Here is a 15,374-nt window from a genome sequence, read left to right on the forward strand (position 1 = left end):
TCTGGCTCATTAAGATTTTTGTCTGAAAAGTTGTTAAATTTACCAACAACGCTGCTGTGTTGGCAGCACTGAATTGACTTTCATTACCTGGGTTGACCTGGTGGGTTGGTTTGTCTGATTTTCAGACACTTGTGGAAGTAGATAAGATTGATGGATAAGATCGGTTTCACATGCAAGACTTGACGGAGCACCCCTAAAATTTAGTAATTGAGTATATTCTTTAAAAGGCAAAGCACTAGATTTTAATTAGAACTGTAAGAGTAAAGAGAATTGAATTCAAAGGTATGCCACCTTTTACAGATTTAGAAAAGACATTTATTATTTTGCTTCCCCTTTGCAATTATGCACTACGTTGAGTTGGTCTAACACAAAAATGAAACACTCACCAACATATTTGACGTGTATTGATGTTTGTGAGGATGACACTCATCAAAATGTAATTCTTGTTTCTGGTTTTCTCAATTGTTGACTTTGTATTTGTGTGTTTTTAAGATGTACAGCGCTTTGAACTGCCTTGTTGCTAAAACGCACCACACAAACTGTATTGATTGATTGATAACGTCCCAATAAAGTTACAGACTTGAAAGGTATGAATACTTTCAGTCAGAAGACGTGCTCTTTAAGCTTTGCAGACATGCAGAAAGAGACCCAGTACACTCTCTTAGACTTAACCAGGTTTGAAGGCCATTTTGGTTAAATTGGGAAAAGGACAAAAAGGGCAGTGGGTATTTTTATTGGGATTCTGGGACACCGGCAACGCTCCTTCGCTGCTGTAGTCACAACAAGCTGCAGCAAAGGAGCTCAGAGGGCACAATTTACAACCTCAAGAAGTTGAAGAGGAAACGACAGTAGACCACAGTCTGAGAGTTTTCTCAAAAAGAGTAACAGGATGTCACATTTTCACTACCATGTCAGTCTCAAAATTCAAATTCTTCACACTAAAAGGAACTTGTAAAGCTTGCTGATAGATATAACTGCACAAATAAAGCAAGAAATATCCTTCTGATGAGACAAAGTTGGGAGAGTTATTGTGTTGCAGTCATTCCAGAAATGTCTCAGAGATGATTAAAGGAGCAGCAGGAAGCACCCAGAAAGTAACACTGCAAAAACACAAAATCTTACTAAATAATTTTGCTCTAGTTTCTAGCACAAATATCTAATATATGTGAAACACAACAAAACTAAATTACACAGCACTTTTTAGCAAAATATAGGAGCTTGTTTAAAGTCAATAATTCCTTAATAGAAATGAAAAAGCACTAGTTCAACTGGAAGATTATTTAGCTTATAAATAATCTGCCATGTTTCACTTATAACATTTTTCCCATGCTATAAGTGAAACATGGGACAACTAATACTTTGTCATCAATACTGAAGAATCATTGACTTAAAACAAGCTCCTATGTATTGCTGAAAAGTTTCTTGTAAGTTAGTTTTTCTAAATTCTATTGTACCAAGATATGGTACAAGGAAGGTAGGACAACACTTTGCAGGATTTTGTTTTGCAATGTTTTTTTAAAGCACATTTTGCACTCTAACAAGAAAAATACATATAGATTTAAGTCATTAACTCCTCAATGTTGCAGCAATCTACCAGTGCTGCTTGCAAATTATTTCACTTAGAGTATGGGACAAATGTCTTGATATAAGTGGAATCAGTTTTTTTCATCAATAGTAAGGAGTTGCTGTCTTAAAACCAGCTTTGAAATCTTGCTGAAAAGCTACTTGTACGTTAACTTTGTAATATTTCAAGTGTACTAAAATATTTGTACTAGATACTCGACCCCTCACCCCCCCAAAAAAAACCCTTAGTAAGATTTAGTGTTTTTTTGCAATGAAGAGCCAACTGGGTTAATCCTGTGGTGCTGACGTCTCAGTAAATCTGATTAAAGATGCCTGAGTTTGTCACCGGCAACAGAAAAAGAGGAGCGAGGAAGTGGGCATGCGTCACAATCTCAGAGATACGATTGGCTGGGTGACGTTTTGGCACCTGCACTGGAAATACTCAGCTAAAAAAGATGAACTCGTGCATGAGCTCATCTGTTGTACGTTCTGTCGGCGTCTACCGCACGGCTAACGTTCAACACCCAACACAGCAGGGCAGCTAGAGGGCAGGAGCAAGGCCAGGTCGAGGCCACACACACACACGCACACACACACACACACACACACACACACACACACGCACACACACACACACACACACACACACACACACACACACACACACACACACACACAACTGCCGGTGGTTCCTTATGCGTCACGCTGCCGCACCGTGGCGACAATAAAGGGAGGCGAGCTGAATGCCGATCATCTCTTAAAAGTTCAGCTCCGTTTGGGTTCAGCTTTCTGTGCATGCATCATGTCAGATGATAAAGCAAAACACAACTCCTCTCTGCTTCTCCTCCGTCTTCAGTGGATCTAACCTCACAGGAATGTTTTGTGTCATCTGTGCCTCTGGCTCGTGCTCATAATGAATGTTGGTTATAAACAGTTCTTTCTGCAGCATTTACGCAGATCGAACCAAATTAGGGGGTGTTAGGAGAATGTTTTTTCCTTTTTTTGCTTTTGTAAAAAATTTAAGAAGTGTTGACCATCTCCCTACTAAAAAGCATAATTTTTTGTGACATCAATGGTATCTAAACTAAAATAAAGAGGAAATATCACTTTTACTGTCATTTTTTTATACTTCCTTATGTGCTTAAAGCAGCTGGGGGGAAAAACAGTCAATCTAATGGTTTTATTTAGTATGTATGTACCCACTGCATTTTGTTTTAAAATTTATTTGCAGAAGTTTTGTTTTCATGATTAAGTTCCTCTTCTGTCATGCATCCACCAATGTGACTTCAAAACTTCCCTGATGGACTGGAGATGACTCACAATTTAACACGTCTTTATCTGGATCCAAAACACACTCAGAACTCTCATACAAAAGTATTCAAAACCATTAGATTTTATTTTATTTCGCCATGTTAAAACTACAGACTTTTATGGATCCTATTTTGATTTCATGTGACATTTCTTAATGAAGTGGTGGTAAAATAGCTTATTTTAAAAGATGAGCTCCGGGCGTCACTGTCCTTCTTGAAAACTTTCCCACGGCATGATGCTGCCGCAGCCATGCTTCATGTGGACACTGAGCGCAACTCTTTTCTTCACAATATGGAAATAAAAATTAAATGGAGTCAGATGTTAGTGTAGGATTTCTCTTTTGCAAAAGACTACAAGTAATTTTTTTCCTCTAGCGCTCGACCCACGCGTTTGTTTTGGTTGTATTTACCCAGCATGCTCTGTGCTTTTGTCCACTTCCTGCTTTTGGAGCGGTTCATGGCCCGCTCCAAACATGTTTGAATATACATATGTATTCAAACTGAGCCAGAGTTCACTTCAAACAAACAGAGACATAGAGTTTAGCTGGACCAGAGTTCGCTTTTTTGGTCGGCATCCATTCGATTGCGCATTCCCATGTCCAAAAACTAACCAGAATTACTAGGCAAACAGACTGGAATTCGATTTAAGCGGACAAACTGTGGTGGTCTACGTATCATTGACTCAATTCCCAAAACAGGCCACAATGGTTTGACCAATCACGTAAAACTCCAATAAAATTCATAAAACTCTGTCATGATGTGTCAAAATATATATAGCCTTGTTCTCCTGAACACACATCTGCTAACATCTGAGTCCAAAAGAGTTTCTGTTTTATCTTGACCAGTAAACCAAACGCCTTATCTTTAACAAAACCTCATAAACTACTCATATGAAGCCATAAAGTTCCGATAACTCAAATCACAACCAAGGCACATAAACATAAACCGTCTCGGATAAATGTGCATGTTTGAATCCGTGGGTTGCCCACCTTCTTTCAGGCTGTGGTAGACCAGTCTCTCCTGATCCATCTTCAAGCATGCCTTCTCCATGTCATCTGCCATTGGGGGAGAGTCCAGAGGGGAGGGTTTAAAAGACAGGCAATGGTTGGTGTCCAACATCATCACTCACAACTGAGATTGATTCTTTGGTAAGCAGTGATCATCGCTTGTAGAGAGTCCCAAATCCCAGACGTGTCCAACAGATGGATGAATTCAAAAGACTCCAGTTGGAGTTAAGGGAGGTTTGCTGCTAAACAGCAGCAGCAAAGGGAAGGACAGCGCTACGGCTCAGGCTGTCCCTCGAATCAGAGTGATCGATTGGTCCGCCTCTCCTCTCCTCTTTCTCTGCTATCCCTTCTTCCTGCCGATCGCTTGCCGGCGAGTCACGACAGCGCCGCTCCTGCGGTTTTCCCCCAGAGCCGAGTTGAAGGACTCAGCATGGGCGAGTCGCGGAGAGAAAAGTGGAGGAAAAAAAAAAAGAGGCCAGCAGCTGAGGAAGGCAGGACGGCAGTGAACTCGGCTCAGTGAGTCTCCCAGTGAGGCGACTTTGGTTGCAGCTCCTCCTGAATGCAGCACATGCGCGCACACACACCCGACCACGCATAAACACACACACAGGAGCGGCGAGTGTTTGCTGATAAAGTTCTTCGGCTCAGCTGTTGCCATTCATTCACAGTTACAAGCTCAGGAGGGTCCTGAAACATACAGACCACATTCAACACAAACACCACATACAGACTGAAAGAAAATATGAAAAATTCACAGACTCATGTAATGTGCTCTTCAACACAGCAGCTGCTCTCGAGAAGCAGCCACTCAGCCAACCTAGGAGCAGCTTTTACTGTTGGGCAGAAACACTGCTTAACAGCTTCAGGGATGATCTCATCCAAGTCTGAAGTATCAGATTCATATGAGCATTATTGAAACCAGGAATGCATCGAGCCAATATTTTCACTTCTGACATCTGAAGTCAGATACGATACAGAAAAACATCGCTAAATTGATTTAGAGTTTCTTTCTTAAAAAAAAAAAGGCATATATGGACTGAAATACTAATTTAATAACTCTGCACCAGTACAGCACACTTAAATACACCATTAGCTTCACAAGCTTGGTCAAACATGTAAATTTAAACTGCAGAAAACCCATAAAATGGTTCAGAAAGTGCAATTAGGACTTCTAAATAAATAATCACAATGTCACTCAAAGCACCAAGCATAGAGCTAGACTGGATAGATCTGCCATTACGGATCGGTCACATTGTTTTTTTCAATATCTGGACCGATCCAGATTGGACTGATACATCTCCAGACTTATAAGACTTAAAACACCTCAGACAGGGCTTCTATTCATTTCATATTAATAAATAAAACATACATATTTTTGTGTCTCAAACTTATGTAAACATTTTTTTTGTCGTGTTCTGGTACTTGAGCAAAAGGCAAGGTGAGTTTGGCTGCCTGACGACATCGGGGTAGATTTGCTCCATCTAAAAACTGAAAATAAAATTGGAAATTGATTCAATTTAAACCAAAAATCGGACAATATTGGCCTGCATATATAATCTCTGATATAAGCACTCTGCTCCAGCATTTAGTCGTTTCTATCCAGCAGTGCTTGTGTTCCTCCTGCTGACCCATTGGATAATGATAAATGGGTCAGCTGTTCTCTTGCCTTTTGTTGTTGACTATTGTTTTCTGACCAAGCCTTTTCTGACATTCCTCACAACAAATAAGTAACAAAAGTATGTATGATTTGTGCTGAGATATTGAGCCAATATTGGTATCGGCCAATACTCAGAGCTGCGATATCGGTATCATACCGCGGGTGAGAATGTTGTATCAGGACACTACTGGTGTACACAGGCTAAAATCAAGGAACAAAACAACAATTGGCAATTGGAAATTAAGAAAAATAGACCTATTTTCCAACTTTTTTTTCCGCTGTACAGTTTAGCTTATGGAACAGTGTCTGGAGCCTCTTACTGGCTGTAAAACGCCCCCCGTGCCCTCTGCCTCCCATATGTTTTAAATAGCAAGACCAGCTGGCCATAAGTGGGCTATATTCAGCTTGGTATCACCTGTGCACAAGCGGGGTTATGTTACTCTGAGGCACCCACATCACAACCCTGTAGACACACAAGAGAAGGTTAAGCCTGACTTTCTTAGGCTAAATCAATTTTATTAGAGGACAAGAAGGTACAGTTTATTCATAGAACGACGCAGGAGCCTCGCATGTAAAAAAACAAAAGTGAGCACTCATTGGGGCTTAATAGCTGACTAGTAAACTTCTAGCAGGTGACACATGGGACCAACACCTTAAACAAACGCCATCTGAGGCTACAATTACTGTCAGATATGAGCGTGAGATTGAAGTCCACCTGCTGTTATGATTCACAGTCTGGGCGGGAAGCAGAGATGACTGCAGACTGTGGGATTAAGGCAGAGGAAGAAAAACAAAGGAGTCCAAGACTTTGTTTCTAGACTGTGATCACCTTTTGTTGTTTCAAAAGGTGACCCGTTTTTATTTCTGCAGAAATAAAACCGACATAGCAATTAAAGCTACATTTTTATATAGTTTTTACGTATGGTAATTCTTAAAACAGTCACCATGCTATGACAATAATATGAGACAAATAATTTGTGAAAGGTTTAATGTCCTCCTCTTCCTCCATGAGTTTTTGTTGCTGTACCGCTCCAGACCAAAAACAACCAATCACAGCCAGGAGGAAGGGCTTAGGGCTGTCAGTCAAGCTCTCACGAGCATCTTAGCATCACAGAGAAAGGTGGTCATGCTAAGTAGCCTTAGCATTCACAAAAGTCTCTGTGCACACAGGCTTGACTGACAGTGCCAAGTCCCGCCTCCCGACTCTGATTGGATGTTAGTTTGCACTTTTAAAAGGCAGAGAAACTCGTATTTTTCCTTATCTGTCTCATACTATAATGTTATGACAATGACAGTTTCAAAGATGTGGAAGAATTCTTTTTACAGACTTTACATATTGCAGCTTATATTATTGAATTAAAATGGCATTTAAAAAAACTGTTGCTTGTGTTATATACTTTCCAAACTGATTTTTTAAAAATTAAATGAATAATAATAAAATAGCCAAAATCAGAATAGAAAAAGAAAATACCATTAGGAATCAGCTAAACCTGATGATGGCACCTGGAATAGCAGCTGAAATAAGGAAAAAGACTATTTGCGTTTAATAAAACCAGCAAAAGAAGTCTGCAAGTATTCTGCCATGTTAGCATATGTTGCAAAAAACAACAAATGCTATAAAGACTGAGAAATAGGAAATTATGTAAAGCAGAACCAAATTGAACATCAGAAACAGAGTAGATCATTCTGAAATTGTTCCGATTAAATGACCGGAGGTATTGCGAGTATATAAAAATATTGATGAATTTTTAACTTTATAGAAAGAACATAAATATTTCCAAATAAAAATCAGATAGTTATCGTGTAGATTTCTAGATGAGGAATATAACATTTTTCTCCATGCCTGAAACTTTATGAATGATCAGCAACATAACTTCAATCATCCTCTGTAACAAAATGTTTCTTGTCTTTTTACAAAATCTGAAACTCAGATACTTTCTGTTGCATGGGTAGTTGCAAAAACAGGCACGTGGAATTTGCAGGATAATACCTCAGTGACCAAAACGTGACCGGCTCTGGACAATTTGGTAAATGATGGCCAATCAAAACAAAATGGCCTCCTCCACCCTTCCCTTCCTCTGTCTACGGAAGTAGCCTAACAATGAGGCCAGGCTGCTCTTATAGGCAGCTTTTGGATATCTTAATGACATCTTGATCATCTTTTTATGTGTTGCTCTCTTGGCTTTAAGGGGATTTATACAACCTGAGTTCAATCTGCCACAGAGAATCTGTCGTTTCTGTGGTGATACAAATCGATAATTCCCATGTACGATCATGCAGCATAAAAATCTAAGACAGAGTTTAGCAAAGCAACATCACAGCTTTAGTTGTTTGGTCATTTCAGTCATTTCCCATGACTTCACTTCCCTCTCTCTAAGACGCTGTGGACCACACCTTACTTTGACCACTAAACCACAGTACGGGTAAACATTCAGACCAAGCAATCAGGTGGGCTTAAAAAACCTCAATAAATATATAGTTCACATGCAATTTAAAGACCTTCCAACAGAATGTCTAAAAAAATAGAAGAAAACTAAATTATAGGGCCTGAAATGTCTCATCTCTACTCAAATGATCTAAAATAATCCAGATTTTGACTGATCTAGATTAACCTAGATTTTGACATGGAGAAAATACTAGACGCTTGAAACAATTTTTAGTATACCCAGCTGAGTTGCCGCCCTCAGTTGTTCCTGTGAACAACAAAGGAAACTTTGACCCAGATTAGAATCGTTTAAGTTATTTTTTTTCAGTGTCGATAATAACAAAATATCAAGTATTTGAGCAATTCTGGCATTGCGCTGAGGAGAGAAAATTTATATTTACTATCATTCTATAACAGAAATGATAAAAAACATTTTGAGAAAATGCATTAATATTTGCAAATCTTAACCTCTTTTGACCAATTCAAAACTAATTGAGTTTTGAATTGGTCTTTTTGTTAGCTTCAACAAAAAGAAGCTAAAGGAAAGTTGTTCAATCTGGAGGTCACTTCAACCTTCAAGAGCCGAAACAAGGTGAAAAGTTTTGGCTTCAGGAGCAGAACAGGAAAGCTGTTTGACCCTGGAAGTGTTTGCCTCTTTGTACTTCACTTTAAAAACATTTCTACGAAGTTCTGAAGAGGAAAACAAAATACCGCCCACAACAAATGATAATGAAAATAAATTATCTTTTGTCTGATGTGCCAATAGATTTTTCCTTTTTAGTCCAGCATAAGGATTCAAATGAATGGTAGGAAAATGACATCAATTCCCAAATAACATAACATTCTTCATAAAACAAAATAACATGGAGGGCTAAATTAGCTGAACGTAGAGGGTCTGTTCAGTCACAAACTATGCAGCATTTAATCATTTAGTCAGTATTTGGATACCAAACTAATGTATGATTAACTCTGAACAAACAACAGGTTAAATTATTTTCAAACTGAACTTCTGACAATCAACTAACACAGACAGTAGAGACTCTAACCTTAAATAAACAGTAAGAAAGAAAGCACATTTGTAAAGGATGAAATGACCATGGCCACAAATATGTCATTAGGTCCAGAGATCCAATGAACTTAACCAGGTTTTGATAACAAACCCAATCCCCCTAGATTTATCTGCTGAACTTTCAAAGGCACTAAGCAAAATTGTTCAAATATGAATATTTGTAGAGCTAGACCAGCAAAAATCATGATATCAACCAAATATTAACATTAGCATAGCAGAAAAAACTTATAAAAGACAACAGGAACATCATTATTAACAATTTGAAAAAAGAAATCTTAGGAATCCAGAGCAGCATTAGCATCATGCTACCTAAAGCAACATAGCATCACAACTGATTATCAGCAAAGAACAAATGATAACAGAAAGAGTGTAATCAAAAACATGCTGAACAACAGAAGATGACATCTGCACTATCAACTATATCACCATAGCAATCCAAAACTTTAACATTTTCTGTAGCAAGGGCAAAATTTCCTGCACCCGAAAGACATTGAATTCAACAATGCAGATTGGCTAAATGTGTAACATTTTCCCCAAGCAACCATACACGATTGGCTAGCTAGTGGCAGTACCCTACAAGAGAAATGATAAGAGTTTATCTGGTGAGATTTACTAATAAAAGAAAGTCGGTTGGTGGAAATATTGTGTAAACTCAGATTCCACTTAGGAAGAGAGTCTTAAAGAAAACTGACATCGATAATACGTTTATGTATTTCGTATTTTTCCCTGGCAGTCAAGGCAATAAGACACTTTTAGGGATGGTAAGTTTGCTGTGGATCTCCATTGTCAGCGCAACTGCTTTCCGTAAACTTCCCCAACCGCTGGCATTGGAGATCCACAGCAAACTTACCATCCCGAAATGTATCTTATTGTCTTGATGCAAGAGCGCTTCCTGCCTTGAAACGTTTGTCATCGGTGATGGTCTCTGACAAACTTTTAAAGAATTTGCGTTCTTATACGAGTTCATATCTCATTTTAATATACCACAGCAGAGAAATGCCAGTGTGGCAACTGTGCCCATTATTATATTAGCAATGCAGTTGGACCTGATGGTCCTAGAGCCTAATTAAATAGCTTAAATCATTTCTTGCAACATCATTGTGAATAAGAGGAAAGTTTCCCTGGAAACCAGTTTGTCCAGCGTTCCTACCAGAGTCAAGTATAGAGCTGGTATCATGGCTGGAATCCTCAGTATGTTATTCTGTCGCTTGAGCACATATTTCCAGACCTAAACCCAAATACTCTTAAGTACTCTTTAGGCAACCATCCACACAAAACCCAACTGCATAAGTCAGTTTGGGATGATTTGACGTCTTTAGGCACGCTGGATAATTGACTGATAGAACATTTAAAGAACAAATTGGTCAGACGACCCTAAAAAGAATGTGACATCCTAAAGAACAGCCTGGTGTCAGTCTGCCGGGGGTCACACCAACCATTAACATTCCAGCCTTAGACACAGAGTGTGTTTTTTTGTTTTTTTTTTTTGACTTCACTTCCTGATCCCAAACCCTTCCAACCCTCCCCCAACCAGTTCTGCTCTGGAATTTGGAATTTACCAGAACTCCAAACATTTGGCCAGAACTCAACAATGACATCAGACCTGGGATTTCACCGCGACTAAGCACTCTCATTTCTGAACCGCAAACAGATAAAAGCCTGAATGAGCTGGTTAATATTTTCTGAGCCACAGGTGATGCTGCTGAAGAGTTTGAGCTCTCTGGCTGCCATGTGTGTAATTATGGGGAAAGGATGTGGAATTTAGCACAAGATGCAGATGTAAACCGCACACCAGGAAGGCTGCTACTAATCACTTCCTACACTCACTGAAAAACAAGTCAATGTGATGGGAGACATAGCAAATCATTTTGTTGTCACTGAAATCTCCAATAAGATGAATTTGTTTGGTGTCAAATCATAACCTACACATTTTGAACCATAGAAATCATATATACTTTACTTATCTGGTGTTCCCTTTTACTGGTGGATATTTTTTAAAACAGCCATCATGTTTATAGGTTTGCACTAAAGTAGGCAGTAGTTATTGCCAGTGGTAGGCACAGCTAACCAAAACGTTAGGTTCACTAACCACTGATTTGCTAAACAAGAATTTTATCTGTGCTAACATAAAACCACTAAACACGTAAAAACAACTGCATAAGTTAACGCTAAATTAATGAAAACATTTTAAAAGATGAGCAGAAGGTAATTCTGAACAACTAAACATAAGTTAGAGGAAGCTAAAACTAACAATCAAGACGACTGTCTCTTAGTCCATGTCACACATCTTCATCTCTTTCCAGTAGATGACAGCAGTCCTCAGTCTCTGATTTTGCTACATAACATTACTTTGAATGAATAACATGACCAAAGTCAAAAACAGCTGACATGACAAAATTCATCCAAGTCATGTATGAACTTGGATAGGTAACATTTTATGGTATTAATTGGTTTACAAGGCTCAAAAATGGCAGCCATCTTGAAAAATGGCTCTAAAGATGTTCATAAGTATGCCTCAACAAAATATACCTCAACAAGCATTAATAAGCCAGAGGAAACCATCTTATATACAGACTTCTTTATTTCTACTTGGGTAGACCCAATTAGTGCTGAGAAAAATAAGTGCAACTCCTGGATTGGCTGCTTTACAAGTGTCAGGTAGCACTGGGACATGGTATTTCAGCATACCAACTTGCATTTTCATTTCAATTATTTTACTTATGCTCTGTGGAGAAAAAAAATTGTCAGTAGGGGTTAACCGGCTGTTGATTTCTGGCGAAGTAAATGGCCACAATATGACCTTTCAACGTGTTGGATAACTTTGAGTGATTAATGATTTATTGAAGAGGACAATGTATGTTTGTAGCATTGAAAGAGGAAGTTTATAAAGAAACAGATTAGTTTGTTGAGAAACTGGTCAGAATTGATTTTTTAATCACAGGCGTTAAGAGTGTGCAGAATATTGTACGTTGATGTGTATTGAGGATGGTGTGACCTGTGTGCATGTTTAGAAAATTGTTAAGTCTGTGACACTTGAATTGTTCAGAGTGCATCGGGATCTAATGTATGGTTCTTCTAGAAGCAACAAGCAAAGCTCAAAACTCGGGACTGTCTCAACTTTCCTTTGCTAAAAGCTTTTCTATTTCACAAGCCAATTCTGATTTTAGTCTATCTCAATTCCTATTTTGTCTGAAAAGTTGCTAATATAGCAACTCGTCTCACATGTAAGCATCAATTGATCACCCATTACCCACAATTAAGGAAATCGGGTCAATTTATCTGTGCACAAAGTGGAACTTCACATCATTTCAATCTCATGTAATCAGCGCTATTCAACTGCTTTTATTGAGCAGATTTCAATAAGGCTTATACATATAATTAAAAAAGTTTGAGAAATACAGTTTCAATGTCTACTAGTATTTTCTTCGTCTTTGAGTACATCAAGAGAGAAAGTGACACCGGACCTTGAACATGAATACAGTAAAGTTCTGGCCTCCAAGGTCTTTAGAGGCAGTAGGAAGAATGTGTTCAGTGTCATCATCTGAAACAAAAGCTGACCAAACCATAATAGAAGGTTAGATGATGACTACACAACAGAAAGTAAATAAATCATAAAGTCTTACAGGCAGTTGTTTGCATTACAATCCTCTGAAAAAAAAGTTCTGAGAGAGGAAAGTTGATGTTGAACAGGAGTCTCCAAGAGAGGGAAAATAAGGTGCTGGGGGTGTTCCTGTCGCGATGGTGACGCCTCTGTAACCCACTCTCTGTTACATAACTAACATCTGAAAATGGTTTTTGCTGTAGTGAATGTCCTAACCTCATAGCTCATTTAAAGAACATCACTTTATTCCCTCCATTACAACCAATTTTCCTGTTTCACTCACAAGAACCGACGTCCTGTCAGCAAACGAAGACAGTTGGGACTCAACAGAAGCACTAGGACTGTATTTTTGATCGTTTTCATTCAAACTAATTTGTGTGGACACCACCAGGTTGAGCTTGTTAGATTTCACAGAACTCTTCCTTCTGCTCTCCTCTTCCTGTATACTGTAACATCTAATAAAAGCCTGGCCGTTAATTTGCTTGAGCGTCAGGGGTTTTTATTAGACACAAACCTTCAATGGGGTCACAGCTTTTCATTTTTCCCCCAGACACAGTTAGAAAACTAAAAGTATGGACACTTTCATAAAAATTTAAACATTCTTTCTCCTACTTCAAACTCAAAATTCAGAAATCCTTCAAACTAGCCCAATTTTTAAATGATTTTCTATGAATATCTTTGCTTCTCAGAACAACTGCACAAGTTGGATTTCAACAGCTCTTGTCTAATGCTTGTAAAGATACTGCTCTCACTCCTAATTCAACCAACCATTATTAGAATAATCTTAACTGAGTAAAAAGAAATGAACATTTGGCTTGTTTGTTCCAAGTTACAGCACAATGGAAGCTGAAAACAAAGACAGCATTTGAAGAAACGATTATAAGAAACTGAATCCAAGCAACGACAGCCGTATTCTTCGGTCTGGTGTCACAGCACACACACTGCAGACCATGTGCGAAGAGCAGGGTTGCTGCAAACTAAAACAGCACTCATGACTTTCCGTGGAATAAAAAGTGAACTTGCTTGCACTTAGGGAGTCTTTCAGGTAAAATTCTAGAACTTAGAGCAATTTGATCAAATCCTACATCTGTTTTATTACACTCTGGAAGAAAAAAGTGCCTAAACAATGATTGCTTGGAAAAGTCTAGCCTGCAGCTTCAGGTTCAGCTGCTTCTCTAGTGAACACCGAGCTCATGTCTTGTGTCTGAGTCACCGATATGAAACAGCAAACTCTGCGACGCTCGTCCGGCAGTGGTAAACGAGCAGCACTTACTATTGGTTGGCAGGTGACTCACAGGCTAATGACTGTTCCATTATTCAGAACAAGTAGAGGGTGAGAGATGAGGCAAAAATCAGACCAGGCTGAGGTAACATATCCTGTTTGTATAACAAAGTGTTCCCCACAGCAGCAGATAGCCACCTGTGACAGTGAGACGTTGTGACTGAACCCGTCAGCGTACCAATCAAAACCGTCTTTCATGTATTTAAGCAGGAGACGGTTTGAAGAGGAAGACACTTGTTGGCACCCTGGTAAAGATAAAACTAAGTTCATTGTTTGCCGTCTGGTGGCCGTTTCTCTACTGATTTGGTCTTTCTGACTCATCAGTTTTCTTTCCAACAGATTTGTTAACTTTTCCAGTTTTTCAAACAGTTCAATGCCATGGAGTCTTACAGGGTTACCAGGGCTTTTGTTTGTACCCTACCTACCACTGGGCTTGGAGTGTTTTCCCCCATATATTAGTCACCAAATAAAACATGACATTCAAAACAACTGCCAACATATCCAGGTCCGGTTATCCAAGCAAGTCTGAAGAGAGCAGGGTGCAGATTGTTACAAAAAGGTAAAAATGTCAACATAGAAGAGACAGCAGACTGTTGTTGGTGTTAATGTGAAAGTTAGAATGAGACTGACTGGACAAGTTTAGCTTTCATGGACGTAGTGCAAAGGAAAAAACCTTTCCGCTTTATGAAGGGCAGCTGTAGTTTACTAAAGAGAACATAGAAAAAGAGCAGAACTTGAGGAGAAATGCTCTCGTATGTAGTTTGTTTCCGTTTTATTTATCGATTTTGGTTGTGAGGTTTTATTGTGGATATTTACAATTTCTCCCAGTTCTTTACAAAACGTATGTTTATCACTCTTTAAGAGGGCAAATTTGAATTACTATACCACTACTATTTCCTAAAAATGGACCCAGAACAACATTGTTTACTGCAATAACTAATAAAAATTACAGCAAAATTTATTATAACGGATTATTTGTAAGAATTGAAAATCTAATGTGGTGTCTTAATAGTTTTTTTATTATATAATATAATAAATAATGTAATAAAAGCATGTGACTTCTACTGCTTATACTGCATCCAAATGGCAACAGAAATATTTACAGCAATCCCGTTTCTTACTGCATGTTTGCAGTTTTTAAATCTGGAGAAAACAAGATGTCCTTTTTCCAAGAAAAAAAACGCTCATCAGTGGTAGTACTCTCCTTCCTGGCCCTGCCTGCTCAAAAGGCTGCATTTCACAACTGCAAGGCATGCTGTAAAATACAGAACACGCAACATGAGTGGGCTTGTACCTGTGGGTGTACAGGCGTCGTGTTCCCGTTGCTACGAGCAGACTTTGCGGAGCTGATAAAGCATTTCTTTTTTTTTTCTTTTTTGGCTGAAGGCAAGCAATCTGAGCGAGGCTGCTCGGTTTGGGCTCCCCCGACTTCTCATTATTATCCAACAAGATTTTACTTG

At 38.8% G+C, this 15,374-nt stretch overlaps 1 protein-coding gene across 5 annotated transcripts in view; it reads right to left on the reverse strand.

Annotated features, from left to right (window-relative positions):
• mrtfab (myocardin related transcription factor Ab) overlaps positions 1-15,374 on the reverse strand; it is a 48,742-nt gene that overhangs the window by 22,555 nt on the left and 10,813 nt on the right. The window contains exon 2 of one of the 5 annotated variants that reach the window (XM_055057600.1): positions 3,863-3,928. The exons of 2 other annotated variants lie outside the window; for them this stretch is intronic. In XM_055057600.1, the coding sequence (XP_054913575.1) occupies positions 3,863-3,928 (66 nt within the window). Of the gene's footprint in view, positions 1-3,862; positions 4,453-15,208; positions 15,295-15,374 lie in introns of those variants that run through there. 2 more of the 5 variants (XM_055057602.1, XM_055057598.1) reach the window with 2 other exon arrangements.

The sequence above is a fragment of the Poeciliopsis prolifica genome, unplaced genomic scaffold, assembly GCF_027474105.1.
Source record: "Poeciliopsis prolifica strain line A6 unplaced genomic scaffold, Auburn_PproV2 SCAFFOLD048, whole genome shotgun sequence".
NCBI lineage: Eukaryota > Metazoa > Chordata > Actinopteri > Cyprinodontiformes > Poeciliidae > Poeciliopsis > Poeciliopsis prolifica.